The following is a 20,984-nucleotide window of genomic DNA, read 5'->3' as shown; positions in this document are numbered from 1 at the left end:
ACCAATGTTACTGTTGTATACACAATGAGTGTTAGTGGACAATATATTCCTCCCGCATTTATATATCCACGTAAAAGAATGAAGACAGAACTTTTGGATGGAGCTCCACCATCATCAGTTAGAATAGTATCCGATAGTAGTCTACACATTTTAGAGATCACGTTAAGCCGACAAAGGAACAATCAGTTCTATTGATAATAGATAATCACACTTCAAATTGTTTCATTGCAGAAATTGATTCTTTTCGATAATGTATCATTATCGCATTAACACTCCCTCCTCATAGTAGTCACCATATGCAGCCACTTGACAGATGTTTTTTAGCCCGCTAAAAAAGATTTATTTCAACGAATGTGAAAAATGGCCGACGAACAATCCAGCGCGGGTAATTACGGTTTACCAAATTGCTTCAATATTTGCTTCTACATACTTTAAAGCTGCTACTATAACGAATGCAATTGAAGGTTTTAAAGTTTAAAGGATATGTCCCTTTATTAATGACATATTTACTGACGCTGACCTTATGGCCACTTTTGTAACAGAACGAGAAGAACCTGCTACAGCTGCAATAACTACGGAACTAGAAGCGTTTACGTACAATCAGGAGTCGCTAAAAACTCTACGTCTGAAATCGATAATCAACCAAATTAAATGTCTGAATCAGCCTCTGAAAATACTCCCAATGGTTTGACAGTCCAACTATTGTTCTTGAGAATTCCACTACCAAGGAAAATATTCATGTTAATAAAAGAGATGCCATAATCAGCGAAATACATCTAAACCCGATTGTACGAGAAGGATTTTACAGATCAAAAACAATACCCCTTAGCTTACAGATCTGGTTTCCAACACACCTGGAACAACTTTGGATGAAAAAGTTGATATAGCTCCAGAAACAAAAACATTGATTTATCAAACCAAAATCTGGAACATCATCAGGTTATATTAAATTAACAACCATTTCTCCGTTACCTAAATTAATTGTAGTTAGATCCAGAAATCGTAGAAGTAAAAAGTCGGAAATTATCCCCAGCTCTCCATATAAGGCCAACTAATTGAAGAAAATAAGAAAAAAAAGCCGCAATACAAACTCAAACTTGATGTTGGCGATACCACCACAAGCGCTTCTGGGAGCGAGTTTAAAAAGGAAATCAGATATGAACCTCAGACCGGCAGAGAAGATACAAAAAAATGAAAAATCTGTTTTCACAAAGCCAAAAACAACGCCTCATGAGAAAATTTGACGCTGTTCAGGGTGCAACGAAACATTTAAATAACCTATCATAGAAGACTGGACTAAGTACATATTATATGCTGAATGGTGGCATGAAAAGTGCAGTGCGTACGCAGGTTTTGGATCTTATAAATACGACATATGTTCATAAAATTACGTGAGCAAACTTACAATCCTAAATGCATACTTTTAAAAAGCGGGTTTATAAGAGTGCGCAAAGGGGAGTTCGGTTCTGCATCGATAACTATAATGTTGTACTCAATGTGGACTCCGAATATTTTTAATATTAACAAAGTTTAATGTAAGTTATAAATTGTGAATCTTAGTGATATATTGGAATAAACTGTAAGTGTACAAACTCTTTTTTACATAATATCCAGTTAAATTAGCATTCAAATCAGCAAATTGCAATTATTTGCTATTGTTGTCAATAAACAAATCCAGTTTTACCAGCAAATAACCGCTTTTAGTAAAGACCGATATACCTGTTTTAGCAGGTGTACAGAGTCGGACTTACTTTTCATAAACGTTTATCGAAATGAATTTAAACATGGAATCACACAACAGTTCTACAATACAAGACCATCAAAAACAAATAAACACATCACAGTCATACTCATCGGCAGCGTCGAGAGTGCAATTTCCTTTAAAGTCCCAAGCAATTATCTTTAGTGCCTTAGAAAACACCAAACTTCAAGACTACCTTCTCCCACTTGGAAATATAATTCAACCGAAGAATATAATCTTCTCTTCTAGATTGTCTAATAATCGCATATGTATGTATTTATCCAATAAACAAATAGTGGACGATTTTATGAATAATCATGGTCAAATAGAAATACAAGGTGAAATTGTCAGAGCAAGAAGGTTAGTTACACCAGCGGAACGACTTGTGCTCTCCGGCGTGTGTCCTTCAATACCGCACGACTTGCTTATCAATGAGTTACAAAAAATCGGCATAGTTCCTGTCTCCCCCATGACCTTTCTCAAAATAAGTGCTTCTATGCCTGAATACAATCACATCCTTAGTTTTCGAAGACAAATCTATACCAGTCCACACAATCTAACACTACCAGAGTCATTTACTCTTGTTTTTGACAACACGACATATAGAATATTCATTTCTCAAGACAGTTTAGATTGCTTTAGATGCAAGAAGCCAGGACACATCGCTTCACAGTGCTCCGAACCACTAGCTCAACTAAACCCCAACCAAAACAATAAAGCATCGGTATCCAGCGCAACAAATATATCCTTGCAAGCATCCAATGACATAAACCCTTCTCAGTGTGAACAAATGTCTATTTCTAATATCCCGGAGATACCGAACAAAGTAGATGCATCAAATAAGGACAGTCACATAATTAATCAACCAAAAAGAAACTTTGATGAAATTATTTCACCTGAAGCAGATCCATCTTCAAAAGAATGTAACATTTTTCCACCACCTAAAGTCCAAGCAAAATCTAAAAAAGCTAAAATTAGTTCAGCAAGCACTTCTGAATGCTCATTTTCTCTCTTACTTGACCCTGCTAAAAACTTCATAGAAAATCACCCTCTACCTTTCCCTCTAAACGTTGATCAACTTAACATGCTCCTAATGAATATCACGGGGTCAACAGATCCTATAACCACAATTAAAGAATATACCACAGACCTATCAGCTTTGTCCGATATGCTCAGTCAAGTTTATCCCCATTTAAAGGAAAGATCCATAAAACGTAAATTCACGTCCATAAGGAAAAAAATCCATAATTATCTTAACAGTGAGACATCGGAAGCGGAAAGTGACACATCTCAGTTAAGTCAACATTAAATTCAAGTCTCTACTTCAGTGGAATATTGATGGTTTTTTCCATCGCCTTGCTATGCTCCATCATCTAATTGGTGAACAATCTCCTGATGTAATATGCCTACAGGAAACTAATCTGAATCCCCCAAAAAAATATAACTCCAACCAATATGACTGTTTTCGCAAAGACAGGATAACAAATAATAATTTTTCTTCAGGCGGAGTAGCCACATTAGTAAAAAAATCACTATCGGCGAAAGAATTTCCAGTGACTACAAATCTGGAAGTTGTAGTCGTGGAAATACAATCATCAAACAGGTATTTTATTTGCAACGTTTACTTACCCTCCAGTCGCCAAGTAACGTACAACGATTTAAAGGAGTTATTCAATCAAATACCATCCTCTCGCATCATCGTGGGAGATTTTAATAGCCATAATATTATTTGGGGCTCCTCTTATTCAAATGCTAGAGGAAAAATTGTCGAAAATATAATTTCAGATTTTCAATTGAATTTTCTTAATGACGGATCTCCAACCAGATTTAACATTAATACCGGAAATTCTTCAGCAATTGATCTAAGTCTTTGTGACCCTGCACTCACACCTCGATTATTTTGGGAAGTTTTACAATACACTTATGGGAGCGACCACCATCCTATAGTAATAAAAAACTCTATGGCTCTGACCCATGACGTTTTCATACCCAGATGGAAAACTGAAACTGCTGATTGGTTAAAATTCGAAAATTATATCGACAACTCAATGCCGAACTGTAAAATGGCTGAAAGCATTGATGAATCCTTACACAATTTGAATAGCATTATCATAAGTAGTGCTGAGCAATTCGTTGGAAAATCAAAAAAGACAAAGAATAATCAGACTCCTGTACCTTGGTGGAACTCAGAATGTGGAGCAGCTATTAGAGCAAGTAAAACTGCATTTAATAAATATAAAAGACATAAAACACCTGAAAATAAAACCATGTTCAAATCACTTAAAGCTAAGACACAACTTATTATAAAACAAGCTAAGAAGGCTTCCTGGTCCAAGTATGTTTCAGAAATAAATACCTCAACTCCTGTCAGCGAAGTATGGAAAAAAATAAGAAAAATTTCTGGTCTGAAATACACGCCAATGATTTCTAAATTAAAAGTTGACAATAGGATTTCAACTTCTCCTCAAGAAATAGCTAATACCCTAGCTGAATCTTTTAGAGAAATGTCTTCAAACAGTAACTACAGTGATACATTCCTTGAAAGGAAAATAATAATAGAGAATACTGATCTTTTTGCAAATGACAATTTAAATGATCCATTAGATCTACCTTTCACTTTTGAAGAACTGGAAAATGCTTTATCCGAATTAAAAAATACTAGCCCGGGCCTAGACGATATCCCGGCAATATTTCTAAAACATCTTCCTTACTCAGCAAAATTATTTATTCTTCAACTTTTTAACTTAATTTGGCAAAATAATAAATTTCCATCAATTTGGTCTAAAGCTATTATATTACCTTTTTTAAAACCTCAAAAATCAATCCTAGAACCTGACTCATACAGACCAATCAGCTTAACATGTTCTATGAGCAAATTGATGGAAAAAATGGTAAATCTTAGATTAACGTGGATATTAGAATTATCAAATCGTTTAGTTCCGGAACAAAACGGTTTCAGACAAAATCGTTCGGGCATTGACAATATTCTTGATCTAGAATCTGACATTCATGAAGCGCTAGCAACCAAACAACATTGTATTGCAATATTTTTCGACTTGAAAAGGGCATTTAATACTTGTTGGAAATTCAATATTCTGAAAGAACTACATTCATGGAATATTCGTGGAAATTGCCTGAAATTTATTAAAAACTTTCTACAGAACCGATCTTTTTGCGTAAGAGTACATAATACTTACTCAGAGGAGAAAAGTGAAGAAAATGGAACACCCCAAGGATCAGTCCTAAGCCCTACTTTATTCTTAGTGGCAATAAATAATATTATTAACAACCTTACTAAACCTCTAAAGGCTCGACTTTTCGCAGATGACCTTGTTGTCTATATCAAAGGAAATAACACCGAATCAATGACAAACGCTTTGCAATGTTTTCTAAACCAATTAGAACAATGGTCTCTAACGACCGGATTCAAATTTTCAGTAACAAAAACATCAGGTATACTCTTCTCCAAAAAGGTCTCATCAATGCCCCCTACATTAAAATTATACAACACTACGCTACCATTTAAACCAACGGCAAAGTTCTTAGGTATGTGGTTTGATCAAAAACTTACTTGGCAAGAACATATAAAACAAACAGTTTTAACATGTCATAAAAGACTGAATCTAATGAAAACATTGGCAAACCGAAATTGGGGATCAGATCAGGAAACTCTGTTGAGAATATATAAAACACTAATTAGATCTAAATTAGATTATGGATCAATTGCATATGCATCTGCTTCAAAAACACTACTTAAAAAACTTGACAGCATACACAACGCTGGTATTAGAATTGCACTCGGAGCCTTCCGGACAACTCCCTCCGAAAGCATACTGAGCGAAGCCGGCGAACCACCTCTAAATTACCGAAGAATGTACTTAGCTCTAGCGCATGCTACATCTATAGCCTCAAATATAAAAAAACCCCTCTACTGTAATACTTTTAGTAACAAATATATTAATTATTACAATAATAAGCCCCGTGCTCCCAAACCTTATTACGAGAGAATCCGATTATATAGCTCCAGACTGAACATTCAATTCCCAACAGTATTTCAAACGAATACCAATAACTATCTACCTTGGACTATTGAACAGCCCAAAGTCATTACAGCGTTAAGCATATATAATAAACATGAAACTAGTCCTATTATTTTTAAAGTTAAACTAAATTCAATCCTAGATCAACAATACAATGAGTGGATTAAAATTTATACAGATGCATCCAAAGGGGAACTTGGCGTTGGAGTAGCAGTGGTAACCCCAAATGACACTTTTCAATTTAAACTTCCTCTAAATTCAAGCATCTATACTGCAGAACTATTTGGTTTGCTCAAAGCCATCAAGCAAGTAAATATTAAAAACATCCCTTGTTGTCTAGTCCTTTCTGACTCTCTCAGCGCAGTCAAAGCTATGCAAAATGTATACCCTAAACACCCCATTGAGAAAATTATCAGGGCCGAATTAATGAAAGCTCAAGAAAATTTCAGAAGAGTCCACTTCCTATGGATACCATCTCATATAGGCATGCATAGAAGGGGAATGAAGAAGCAGATACTAGTGCGCGTAACGCTATCACCAGTGACGTATCAGAAACAGAGTGTCGGAGTATCGCAGGCGATCTAAAAGTTTATTTCAAAAATAAGGTGTTAAGTGCGTGGAATCGGGAGTGGAGTGACTCTAGTTCGAAACTCAGAACCATCAAAAGTGATATTTTTTCATGGAAGTGCACAGCCAGAAGTAGAAGATGCCAAACTATTATTACACGTCTACGACTTGGACACTGTAGGTATACTCATGCCTATCTCTTCTCAAATAGTGAACCACCAAAATGCGAAGCATGCAATACAGTAGACAGTATAAAGCACTTCTTGATAGACTGTCCCTAAATATGTAAATCAAAGACAGTCTTACAATTTGCCAAATAACCTGAAAGCACTACTCAACAAAAGTTTAGTTCCGGACAATTTATTAGGTTACTTAAAATGTATAAATATGTTACACAAAATTTAACTTAATTAATTGTTACAAATGTTCAATTGTTCACAAATTGTAATTAATTGTTACAATGATTGACTGTTACAAACGTTAATTTAATATTATTACAAATGTTACAGGAGTGTCGCTAATAACCTTTGGGTGGATGCGACTTTGTTTCTTTAAATAAAAAAAAAAAAAAAAAAAAAATGAAACCAAACAGAAGCAAAATTAAAAATTATCAAACCAGATGTTACTTCTGCTTTACTACCGCTCCCCAGTTCAAAGACATGACCAAGTAGTTATTAACAGACTGCGGCTAGGTCATACAAAATTTACACATGGATACATCATCTCCAAGGACCCTCAGCCGATTTGCCAAACCTGTCAAATACCATTTTCAGTGCAACATAATAATGATAGACTGTCTAGTGTACTCAACAGCAAGATCGACAGCAAAACTAAAACACAATTTGAAAGAAACTTTAAAAGAAGACATCAGTAATACAATAAATTTTATCAAAAATTGTAAACTGTATAACAAACTGTAACATAACATCAAATGTTTGTATTTTCCAAAACTGTTACGTAAATTTTAATAATATACTAAGTGTAACTTTTCTAAAAATAAAAGATATCACCACCCCGCTAATAACCCTAGGGGTTGATGAGGTAAAAAAAAACACATAAAGCTTCCCGTAAAAGCTATCTTTTTGCTGATGATCTAGTAATATATATGTTTAAAAGTAAAAATATAGAATTAGCTACGCAAATTTTACAGAGAACATTAAACAGCTTAGAAGAGACTTTTTCAACTGAGAAGACTAACAGTAATAATGTTTGACAAAAGAAGAGCGGAATACAACTTAAACTTGTGTCTAATCGGCTATTCCGCGATTATTCTAAAACAAATCCGCGAAATCACATTTTTGGGTATACTATTTGACTCACAATTCACATGGATTTCACATATCAATCATTTGATCAAATCCTGTCAACAAAGAATAAACTTACTAAGAGTTTTATACAGTGACAGATGGGTTATGACACTAAAATTCTTATAAATTTATTTCAGACATTAATACGAAGTAAACTCGACTACAGATGCATCTGTACTATATAACAGTAAATAAAAATTAACTAAAATTACTGGATGTTATCCAAACCACGTCTCTATGACTAATAATTTGGAGCCTTTAGAACTACTACAATAAGTAGCCTTCAAGTGCTAGCCAATAAAAATCCCCACTATACCTCAGAAGACAATATCTATCACTATGCTACGCTTCAAAAATTCTAAGCGCAAAGGATCATACATTCCTCGCAAGTTTAGTATCGGAAGGTTCGCTAGAATAATACACATTATTACACCACCAAGACAGTACCATTTTACGAACGAGTTAAAAGACAATCGTATTATATCAATCAAATCACCTTAGCACCCATAAAAATTTACCAGACACCTCCATGGACAGTTTCTTTACCTATAGTAGACCTCTCTTTACTTAAGCATAATAAGCATTTACACATTTCTGCTGAGGTCAGGCTTCAGTATCATGCAAATTTACTCAAATATTCTACTTACAAATTGTTCTTCACTGCTGGCATCCAAAGATTGCAACGGAGTAGCAGTCGCTACTGTATCAGAAAACGCAATTTCTGCCACTACATTAACTGACAGCTGAAGTATTTATACCTCAGAGCTCCAAGCAATACTTGACGCACTAAATCATTGTAAAACCACAAATCAAAAAACCAAATACTAATATTATCAGATTTATTAAGTTCTTTACAAGCCATTAAATACGTTTATCCTACACACATTAATTTATTCCTAATTAAAGATGCGTTGCAACAGCTCCAATTTTCTGGGAAAACCATATCATTTATGTGGGTCGCATTCCATGTCAGAATAACTGGTAATGAGCCAGCAGACAAAACAGCGTTCAAAGCAATAAACAATCTGAACATTCCGACTACAACAGGTATACCAATATCAAATACTAAAACTTTATTTAAGACTCATGTAAACAAAATCTAGCAAGAAATATGGGATCAAACAAACACAAATCTTTAAAGCATCAAACCAGACGTATCTTTAAAAAATCTTCCTATTTCACGAAAAAAAAAGACCAGGTAATTATCAGCAGACTCCGGCTTGAACATACACGACTTACGCACGGCTACATAATCGCCAAAGAACCACCACCAAAGTGCCAAAGATTACAAACACCTTTCACAGTCAACCATATTAATAGAATGTCCAGAGTACACCTCAGCCAAGGCGATATTCAAGATACCCAATAGCCTGAAAGAAGCACTGGTTACAAAATTCAATGAAGTTCTGTCTTTGTTTAAAACTCTATAATAAATTATGATTTAATTTTTGTTATAGTCGGTTCGCTATTCCCAGTCCGAACTGTCTAGTGAATTTAGTAATTATTTTTTATTAGTTAGTTACTTTTTTACAGACTAAAAGTGGCTGGAAATGACTATTACAACTAAGAACACGTACTTATAGCCAATATTAATAGTAAAAAAACTAAATGGTAAAAAAAATAGAACTTTACGAAATACCGACAATGCCATATTTTATTTATCTGCACCACATATAATAAATAGTTATGTCAAATTATAACAACTAAAATATACTTTTTTAATATATACTACCTAAAATTTTATGGGGTTTAGTATACACTTCCCACTATTTATACTAATTCTTCTTTTTTTTTAATGAAAGAAGTCTGTAATAAAAGTTTTATTTAAGCTGTTAATACTGTGAGCTAGGAATTTTTGTGTTGTAGGTTTCCAGCTATGAATCTGTCAAAATATGCCCGAGTTGAGCGAATGGACCTTACATGTACATTGTACTATATTGTTGTAAGTCATGACTTTTAAAATGTATCTTATTTTCGCTATTGGTATCATAAACCTACCGCTAATAACCCTAGTGGTTGATGCGGATAAATAAAATAAAATAAAAAAAACTTTGTGTTCCTTAGATATTTCTATATTTTTATATGGATCACAGACCACTAATAATCTGACTGGATACAAGACAATTGTTTTCTTTTCTTTTTTACCTTTTCAGAGAAATATTTTAGGTTTAAATTTGTTTTATTTGAGTGTCATTTCATACAATTTTTAGAAAATCGCCTTTACTTTTATTTTATTACTTTTTTTGTACTTTTGACAGTTCCTTTTAATAAAAAATAGTTTGACGATTTTTACACAATATATTTAAGTATTTTTTCTTTTCAAAAACTATGTTCTGTGAAACAGATACTTAGTCAAATAATCAATATAATATTGTTATTTTATTTTTAATCAGATCTAGAATCAAATCTAATTTCACCTAATATAGTGAGACATTTTTATACAATGATATGCTATATAACAGTCTCTATAACAATTTTATAGCTGTACAGTATTTTGTAACAGTAAAAAAACTGCTACCAAAAAATAGCATCTTGCGTAACAAAACACAAAGCTTAAATATTTTCCGATTGAGAAAGTTTTCCCCAACTCAGTTAAGTGTGCTGTTTATATTGCCGAAAAGCTTTATTTCTAAGCTTTTTCTTTAATTCGTTTCATTTAACTTTAAGGCGCTCATTTAATAAGTAGAATAACTCGATTATCAAAAACCGTAACTTTGCCACTTGAGTAAAGCGGTAAATTTAGACCTAAAGTGTGAATTTTAAAATAGAAACCCAAAAAATAAACAACATTTATATATCAAATAGAACGTAAAAAAGCTGCTGGATTTTTATTAAAAGGGGGTAAATTAAATAAATGTTTTTTTTTTAATTAACTAACTATTCACCAGACAGAAATTTGCGTAAGTAATAGTTTATCACATTTTATAACTCCGCCTTTGCCACATGGGTGTATTGAGTAGTCCACACTAGTACTGCTGGTCTCAAGCCAGTGTAAAGGAGGAGAGTTGAGCAGTGGACTAGTGACTCATTCTTTTAAGGAAAAATAAGACTGGGAGCCATACAAACAAGTCACAAATATCAGTCTTTCCATCAACGACTTAAATACAATAAAAGAGAACTAGCTAAAAATACCAGGAAGAAAAGTGCAGGGAAATGGAATGAAAGACTCAAAAATATACACAATACTAGATAGCGGAAAAGAAAACCAAAATAAAAAATTTGGAGTGGGCTTTTTTAGTTGACAACAAAAACTAGAATACCGTTTTAGATTTAAAATCAATAAATAAGAGATTAAGTAACTTTTATATTTTCTTAATTATTAATGCTAATAGCCTGATAAAATAACAAAATATAGCACCAAAAGGGGTTTTCAACAAGAAGTTAAAAGAAATGTATTATTTTCCGACAAACAACAATCAGAGTATATTAGGCGACATAAATGTATAGACAAAAAAAGAACGATTTGGCTGATCAGGAAATAAATGATTTAATAGATAAAGCAGATGTTTATGATAATCTATTTAATTGTTCTTGGAAATTCACCAAACTATAATTTGCATTAAAAAGTACCAGTAACACAGATCCAGGTATGAATTAAGTTACATACGATATGATATGGAATTATTGTCATTAAATTATTTGTTTTAGAAATGTTTAACGATATTTGTTTATATAACGCTGTCATTGAAGAGTGGAAAAATGTTGCAGTTATACCAACCTCCAAACCACAGAAAAATTCCAACCTTGCAGAATCTTATCGGCCTATTTCCTTAGTATCCTGGGTCATGAAAACTGAACGAATTGTTAAGCACAGGCTAGAATTTCATTTGGGTAGTACTGCCTTTTCCGTTAGAACAATTTGGTTTTAAAAAAGGGTTTAATTTAGTATTATGGACACGGTTTCTTATTCAACAACAGACATTTAGTTATGTTTTTCAAATAAATAAAACTTAGGTGCCACGTTTCTCGATATAAGAGGTGCCTACGATGCAATTAATATTAATATGTTAAGAGAAAAATTGGCGGATGTTCCTGCGAGAGTGTGTAATGTCTAACGCAAATAAAAGTTTATCTAAGGTCGAATAACAATTCGTAATAGGCCCCAAACGATTATCCACAGGTTTACTACAGGGCCCCGCTACATCTCCCCTTTTGTTTAATACACTTATGGACAAAAATAAGGAATATTTTGGAATTTTAAAATTTTTGTTTTTTTCAAAATAAATTCTGGTCAAGCAAGTCGTTTATTGTAAAATAGAGTTTATTTTAACAATATTTAATAAACAGTTTTTAAGTTTTTATGCGGAAAAAATTGTGAAAAAAATAAATGTTTAATATTAGGTAAATAAGCTTATTTTACTCTAAATAAATGATAATTTAAATTGTTTAAACAACTGGTTTAAACTAAAAGAAGTGCATGATCAGTAACGAGTATTCCCCCCTCTAGCTCTTATTACTGCTTGCATTGTTCTCAGCATGCTTGCAAGTAAATTTTAGACATATCCTTGGGAAATTGCATACCATTCATCCTGTGCAGCAAGCCAAAGCTGCTCTATCGTATTTGGAAAGAGATTTCTTTGTCGTATGCTGCGTTATAGGTGATTTTACATGTGCTCTACTGTATTTAAATCCGGGCTAGACGGTGGCCAATCCAATCTTTGAATTTGGACCTCATCAAGATAATTACTCACTTGGGCAGCGGCATGTGGTCAAGCATTATTGTGCATTAACGTGAATCTTTCATATCCAATGTAACCAACATATGACAAAACATGATCTTGCAGGATGTTTTAAACGTAAAAATCACCAGTCATCCGTCCAATCACTTCCACAAGTGCATTACGTACCTCCCAACTAACACCTTCCCAAAGAAGTATGCCATCAACTCCAAATTTAACGGTCTGGGCGAGACTGCAGCTGGCGAATCGTTCTCCAACTCTTCTGTAGACGTAGTTTTGACCATCTGGCTTCCATAATAGGATTCTGGTCTCATCAGTGAAAATAACGTTTTTCCAGTTGTCGATATTCCACTAAATATGTGTTCTTTCAAATTCCAAACGACGAGCTTTATGATTTTGGAGAAGACGTGGAACATTGGCGAGGCATCTGGGCTTTAAGTTTGCTTCTTTTGATCTTTGTCTAACTGTTTGTGAACTCACATTAACTTGTCTATCATTTAATAGCTCATTTATGAGGTGCATCGATGTCAATGAACGATTTCGTGTAGAATTAAGAACCAAAAAACGGTCATCAATTCCGGTTGTGCACCTTGTGCATCCTTGACCAGGCCCTCGTACAAAATTTTCTGTTTTGCGGTACCTTTTTAGAGTATTTAAAACTATAGATTCAGTTCTGCTGAGACGTCGTGCGATACCTTTTTGTGCATATCCTTCCTCATACAAAATTACAATATGTACTACTTGGACTTCATCGCAGTGCCGAATTGGTAGGATACCTGTTTTTAAACTTAGTTAAATCAAAACAATATTAAATAAAACTTAATAAATTAAACTAAAAATAACCGAATTAGTATGATTTTTCCTTTACGTGAAGAAGGATTTTTATGATAAAATGTACGAATGACACTAACCACTGAATAAACGTCAAAATAAATATCAAAATATTTTAAACCAGTTGAGTACATCAGCCTACTTTATGAGTATAATTAGTAATCTAAAATTATTTTGAAATAATAGTGACTACCAAAAAAAATTGGAAAATTCCATAATATTCGATATTTTTGTTGATGAGTAAATTTGTACAAAAGAAATACACAACGAAAAAAATAATTATAATATTATACAGCATGCTAATAGTTTTGTCGTTAATAATACCAACAAATTATTAAAAGCAGGCATAACTGAGCTCACGTCACATATACAGCTAACTGCTTTGAAATTTGAAACGTTAGGTTTTTCCTTAAATCCTTGAAAATCTATTTTACTGACTTTACCAGATCTTTATCATTTACATTTGTATTATCAATATTGGACAGATTAATAATCTTAAATAGGGTAACTTATCTTAGAATTATTTTTGACAAAAACTTAGCTGCAAACCACAAAGTATAGAATCAAAATGTTTAAAAAGTGTAAATTTTTTAAAATTCGTAAGAAGAACCGGGTGGGGAGCAGATCCACAAACGTGTTTAACGTTTTAAAAAGCCTTTATTAGGTCTGTCCTGGATTAAAAATGTAAGTTATATGGATCAGCCAGTTCTTACACTTTAAAACGATTGGAAATAATTCAAAACTACTTCCCTCAGACTCTGTTTGGGTGCAATGTGTTCAACTCTTGTGGAACCACTTCGGATTGAAGCACTAGAATTACTAATATTTTAATGGAGGGCTTCATTGACAGAAAAAATTTATTATTAGGTCTTTTTTTAAAAACCCTACTTAGTTAAATAAAATAACAATATTAAATATCCACGATGTAACTAACACGGACTGGTCAAAATGCCTTCTCCTCCATTATGTGTATGGCTTTTAAAAAAGCAAGTTCTCACAATAGTGATTTAAGAAGACCTATATCTATGGCTCATGCCTTGTCTTGATCGCCAAGTTTAACACTTAAATATGAAAAGTACACATTTTCTATAAATTTGGTAATACATTGTCTCTGTTACAACCACAAACCCCCACAAATATAACAAAACACATTAGGGCTATTCAGATACGATCTATGAGACTGATTATTTTAAAAGATTTAATAAAAACACATTTGTCTGTTCATAAGACACGACATTAGAATTGAAGACCTTGGGACTAGAAGGGGACATGCCACTAAACCATATTTTATTTTGTTGGGAGTAAGCCACAATTGAAGGTTCACATAAGTTTATTGACGTTTCAATTTCCACTTCGGAAATCGTTCTCAAAATACAAACATTTTAATTTTATTTTGATTAATGTTTGTATTTTGAGAACGATTTCCGAAGTGGAAATTGAAACGTCAATAAACTTATTTTAACCTTTAATTGTGGCTTATTGCCAATAAAATAGTATTTAATTTAAAATGCCACAAAAAAATACCTACAGAACAATACCAAGAATATTTTGGAGAAAACATCATTTTAAACTTTATCGTCATTTAATTTTTATCGGAAGTAGGTCTACAATCGTTTGGAAATATGTTACATGTATCGTGGAAATACACAATAAAAGTAACACAAATTCTTTTTACCGGTTTTTGAGTTTTTGAACATTTTTCAAAAAATATGAGGCTTATTCACTCTAGTATAAAAAGATTATATTCTAAAAAATGAACATAAAATGTAACAATAAAAAATTCAGTTGTCAATATTTTCAATATCTAAAAAATCGTCAAAATGTTCAATGTCTTCCAATGGTTCATTATCAGCATCTGGTAGAATCTGTTGGCAAGCAACAATTTCTTCACAAAAGTTTAGGAAAGCTGGCGAAATAAACTGTAAGAGCTGGGAAATACTTTCAATTTTTGTTCTGTTTAGTGGAATACGCCCACTGTATTTTGATTTTAAATCCCTGGAAAGCCTTATAGCCTTTATTTACAAGATGTTTGATATATACATTATGTTAGGTTGTTCAGATGATAACTTGAGGATTGATATTTTGGAAAAGTTAACTTTTTCCTTGTCATCTGTATGACTTTTTTTCATAATCTCGCTTTGTAATTGTTGAAAAGAAAAAAATGAGATTGTTTCAATACAATCACCTCAAAGCAGTTTTTTCCTTTAAATTTTTTCACTGCTTCGTACCAATCGTCTGGAGTATACACTTGTTTTATTCGATGAAGCTTATAATTTTCAATTCCTGCGAAATCATGATCACAGGGCAATATTGTATGTCCTACTACCAAGTATGTGTGCCCAATATAAGTGAAAATGCCTTCTATAATAAGCTGTTGCCATAAACAAATTAAAAAATTATTTTTGTTTTGGTCGCTACAGTTATCTGTATACACTATAATCTTATCATCAGTGGGTCTATTAGTTCGAAAATGTTTATATAAAATGCTGGCAATGTCATCGCTACCTCGCTTGGCAATATTTTCTGGCCACATGTACATGTAGGCCTTTCTACTAATACAGTCATGGATGCCGATGTTATAAACCCATGCCTTTTTTTGAATAGAACGCTGCTCCCACTGTTAAATTTGGCACTGGCATAGCCTGTTGTAGATCAAAGCTGATAATCATTGCATTTACCGTAGCTTTAGCCTCCTCTGTGTCTTGTTTCATTAGATCCTGCATGGCCTGGGTACGTCTTTGATGTAAATTCAAATCAATTTTCAATGTCTGCAATTTCTTTGTCAGCTTCATTATTAATTTTTATAATCATTGAATCACATACTTTACAGGTATCGCTCTTAGGCAACTTAAAGCCTATATTGAACTCGAAGCAGAATATGCTCCTATATTTATCTTGGGTAACTATCACAAAATTATTTTGGCGGTATTACTCAAGATAATAATCATGGTATAAACTGGAAATTGACAGATTTGAATCTAGGTAGACTTTTGTTGAGTTCTTTTGCTTGCTGTAATGGCTTGTGTATTTTGGTAATAAATTAATATGCTGTCTAATATTCTCACAGTGTTCTTCTGATATTTTCTTCTTGTTGTTGGCATGCCTACCTCTTGTGTATGACTTCGGAGTAGAAGCACCTGCTTGATTTTCTTTCAACAGTCTTTCAATAAGTTTTTTTTGAAATACCGTTTATGGAGATAAACTTGTTCTTACAAATATCAACTTTATCTCCATTTATTTTTATTCTATATTTAACTGAAACATTTTTGGATGAATAGACTCTTTTTGTTTTCTTTGGGTAACTCTCTTCTTTGGAATTACTTTCATAGTTGAGAATAGATAAATATTTTACTTTTCATAATTATCCAGGTTCCAAAAGGCATTAAATATATCATTTTCCTTGCCCGCCAAAAGCTGTCTATACTGTTTTGTGCAACCGCAAGGTGCACCTAAATTATTTGGTTCTATTTTCTTCCCTTTATATTTATATATTCACAACCTAGATTTTTTTTAGTTTTGCGCTTGAGGGGATAAGCCACACATTGTCCAAGCCACTGTGTAGACTTTGTCATATTCGCTTTTATTTAAAAACAGATCTTGGTCACTGTGTTCAGAATCAAACTCAGAAAAGTCTATTTTCCGTTTACATGCACGATAATGTTCCGCGGCCATTTTGTTTACTACTGCTGCAATATAACGGAATAGTGACACAACGGGAATTACTACAGCGGTGCCAACTATGAGAAAACAACTGAAATTTTTTGTTTAGGACATTAATATGGTTTTAAAGTGTGCGATTTCTAACTTAACTCATTTTTGACGAAATTGTGGCTTGTCCCCTTCTAGTCCCAAGGTCTTCTAATTGAAACTGAAGCGCTTTCTGTCTCTTCAATTTTGACTAAGCTTATCATCAGGAGGCTAATTAATACCTCCTGCCATAATTACCAGGGTTGCCAAATGTATACAGATAAACTTTCCCGTCGACTAGGTACTTTATCAATACTGCGAAATAATTATTTTGCACTCATTTTTGTTTAAAAATGTTGATACACATTTTTAAACAAGTCACAACAATTTCGTCACCAGATAATAAAACCTTCTAAGCATCACATTTCTAAATGTATAGCCTAGTTATGCAATATATGTAGCAAAAAAACTATGGGTGATAGGAAAAAAATCGCAACGGATTTGGATTTAATGCCAAAAAATATTCTAGAAAATCACATTTGTTCTTAGACATCAAAATCTTTGCGGACTGTGTTTTTCAACTGTCTTGGTGATGGTCCATGTTTCCTATCCATATGGATAGCATTGGCAGTATAAGTTTGTTTTCATTGGTTATTAGGGTATCAAGTGTGAAAAGTAGTTAACAACAGTGAATAAGAACCGATGTCTTTAGCTCTGTTGTTGGGTATTGACGTCACCATTTTGGTTTTTTCTTTTTTTATTCGCAGGCCTTTATGTATTTCATATTTTTTTAAGTATTTGAGAAAATGGTGTACATTTCTTGTAGCTTGCCTATAGCATAGCAAGATCTTTTGTATAGGCGATAATATTTGTGAGGACATGTTAAAAATATTTCTTCTATTGTCTCTTCTGGTATTTCTAATTTCCTGTTCCAAGACTATGTTAGACTCCATAGGAATACGACAGAAGGATTCTATGAGTCCCCTATTTTTTAACCTTATTATAAATGAAATAATAAAAAAGCATACTAAATGGGAAGAAAACACCTTAAAATAATCTGCTATGCAGACGACGCAACACGTTCTCTCAAAGTGAAGATGATATACAAAATATGCTGCATTAATCGCTATAAAATATATTAGTTTTCCGAAAAAAGATTAAATACATTTCTATAACAGCAAATTTACTTACTATTTACCTACTACTTTTAAAAATCTAGGCATTACAATATCTAGCTACGGAAAGCTCAAAACAGAAGTGGAAGATTAGGTAATTTGAGCAAACAGAGTCACTAACTGCCTGAACGGAACGATATGGAGAAATAAAAATATTGGGAAAGAAATGAAAGGCAGAATTTACAAAGCAGTCAACAGACCAATAATCTTAAATATCTTAAATAGTCCAAAGTCTAAATCAAAGTGTCGGATTGGTTCCAACACTAACAAGCCTGATCCTTAATAAACTGAGTCTCATACAGTAGTTATTCTAATGCCGTTATAATTAGATAACAAGAAACCTAAAAGTGAAAACTATGTGCCTATTAAAATAAATTTAGTTCAAAGATGATCAGGATATAAAGTAAATATAAATTTTTAGTATTAAATAAAAAAATCATGCAAATGACTTTTCCTGTACAAATCAAGGACAAATGAGAACAGTTCTCTGTAGCAGTGTATATTTTAATAAAAAAAACCTTTCTGAATATGACCAGAATAACAGGTTTAAATGATTGACGTCATAAAGAAAATAATATAAAAATAAACTCATATCTTGTTTTTAGCCGAAACTCTTTAGAAAGGAAATATGTTGTGACTAGTGAGCAATAAGTATGAAAAATTTTCTTTTGTTCGTCGGGAAACATCTGCGTGACATTAAATTTTTCCATGTTATAAATAAGGTTAGAAGGACGGTAATCCTGAGTTATGAAGAAAGTAAAGAATATATGCCGCTAAAGGGTCGTTCTGTGAGTCGAATAGGGAAGATTGGGGACATCTTTGTCTATAATAAATATGCAATTGCTTATTATTAATTTTAATATTTTTTAGATGTTAACTAAAAGCTTAAAATCTGTCTGAAAATGTTTTTATACATCTAATAGGACATATAAAAATTGATATAATTGTACTCTTTTTGTAAAAAAAAATATTTCAGTTTTGTATTATGTGTAATATAATGTCAATATAGTATATTGTGTTAATTTTTAAAATTTAGTGTAGATAATACTACGTATTGGTTCCATGACATCTCGTAACCTGGCATTTCGTAACCACAAAATGGTAACAGACAATTTATTAACCCTGCGGCAGTCGCGTCGGGGAACAGAGGTCTGCACTGTTGATGCATTTTGAAATGGTTTACATATTCATCATTATATTGAATGATGTCCCTAGGTATGCTTTTCTGACAATGGTGAGCAACACTTTATACCGACATCACCCGACTAGAAAATTACCTTCAGTGTGTATCAGTCTTTGATATACGTACGTACGTTTTTTCGGACCCCTGTTCCATTGTGCGACTAATCATGTAAGTGATCTTAGATATTTTTATATCACCGTATTTTTCGTGAAACAAAGCAAACTGTATTACCTATAGATATTTTTTATGAACAGAAATGCTACAAACTGTAAAGTTTTACGTCAGGATGAGCTGGAAGAAATAGCAGCACATATATGGAGTGATGATAAAGAAGAAATAGTGGATTTTAGTGATGAAAGCGACGGTGAAGAGGAGCACATTGATCATATTTCTGATGAGAGCGAGTCCGAGATACCTGAAATTGAATTTGAAGAGGAAGTTATGGCGATAGATGTAGACATGAGATCGAATGAGGTAGAAGATGAAAACAAAAGATTTTATATAAGTTAAAATAATGACACAATATGGGGTAGTAAAGAGCTTGTATCAGATACTAAAACTAAATCTAAAAATATTGTCAAAATATCACCTAGGCCAACTATACATGTCAAAAAGACATATTCAAAGATGGAAGCATTTTTAAAATCCATTTCTCTTGAGATGATTGACGAAATTGTTACATCGACTAATTTATTTATTCAGGTAAAAGTAGTTATGAAGTATTCAAGACCGAGACATGGCAAACCTACCAATCGAAATGAAATACTAGCCCTTTTTGGTGTACTTTTTTTAATTTCTATAAAAATGGAAAACCGTGTCAATGTTTTAGAGCTATTGGCAAAAGACGGTACAGGAATAATGATACCTAGAGCCGTCTTTAGTTATAGAAGGTTTTTATTTCTAATACGATCTCTGCGATTTGACGACTTTAGGACAAGAAGAGACCGTGAAACGTCAGACAAACTTGCCGCCATTAAAGACATTTACAGTAAATTTGTCGAAAAATGCCAAAAAAAAATATTGTGTTGTAATTTACAATTACAATATGTTGTACAATTGTACAATGTACAATTTACTGTACAATGTACAATACAATAGTATCCAATTTATTCTTGCTACTGTACATTACTCAATTAACATTTTACATTTCCTCTTTCCTATATTAATACTCTTATTCATTCTTTCTCATCTGCATTTATACTAATTTTAACATACTTCACAATCACAATATGGCAATATTACATTAACACCATCAAAACACTATATAATTATAGTTAGAATATAATCTCCTGTTATCCTATTATCTCAAAAAAAATTTAATAGCTTATTCATTTTACCAACTAATAATAAAAGAAAAACAATTTTAAACTATCATATACTTACACACCAGGTCTCTTACTGTTGTTAGGCAACCACCATTACCCAAATTTAAATATATAATAAAATAATAAAAAAAAAATTTTAACTTCAATTTCAGTGATTCCAACTTAATCATTTCATTTATACAATTATCTATATTATTCTTACACTATTATTTGGATAGTACCACATCAATTTCTTTCATTTCCATATCTATCAATTTTAAACCACTTATGATGTCATAGATTCAACCTCAAACATTAACTCCATTAACTTAATAACTGACTTATTGTTTTTTTCAATAATAGAGATTTGCAGATTTAAAGGGAAATAAAACTTTTTATCATTTAAACAGATTCAATTTTAATTAAAGGTTCATTAGCAAGATAGTAGGTATTATTATAACAACTTTAAA

General features: G+C 32.6%; 1 protein-coding gene across 1 annotated transcript; it reads left to right on the top strand.

The window, feature by feature from the left end:
* Positions 1-360: 360 nt before the first annotated feature.
* Positions 361-19,720, top strand: LOC140431480 (uncharacterized). The gene is made up of 4 exons (XM_072519397.1): positions 361-385; positions 3,245-3,955; positions 4,055-4,425; positions 19,448-19,720. The coding sequence occupies exons 1-4, from the start codon at positions 361-363 to the stop codon at positions 19,718-19,720; spliced, it is 1,380 nt and encodes a 459-aa protein (XP_072375498.1).
* The last annotated feature ends 1,264 nt before the right edge of the window (positions 19,721-20,984 follow it).

This window comes from Diabrotica undecimpunctata, unplaced genomic scaffold, assembly GCF_040954645.1.
Source record: "Diabrotica undecimpunctata isolate CICGRU unplaced genomic scaffold, icDiaUnde3 ctg00001079.1, whole genome shotgun sequence".
Lineage (NCBI taxonomy): Eukaryota > Metazoa > Arthropoda > Insecta > Coleoptera > Chrysomelidae > Diabrotica > Diabrotica undecimpunctata.
The sequence above is the reverse complement of the archived record's forward strand: the minus strand, read 5'-3'. Positions and strand labels throughout refer to the sequence as shown.

Bases quoted from the DNA above. Each gene is read 5' to 3' on its own strand.
- LOC140431480 (XM_072519397.1), top strand. From the start codon at position 361: ATGGCCGACGAACAATCCAGCGCGG. The intron at 3,956-4,054 runs GTAAAACTGCAT...TTATAAAACAAG, and splicing joins TGGAGCAGCTATTAGAGCAA to CTAAGAAGGCTTCCTGGTCC. The intron at 4,426-19,447 runs GCAATATTTCTA...TATTACCTATAG, and splicing joins CGGGCCTAGACGATATCCCG to ATATTTTTTATGAACAGAAA.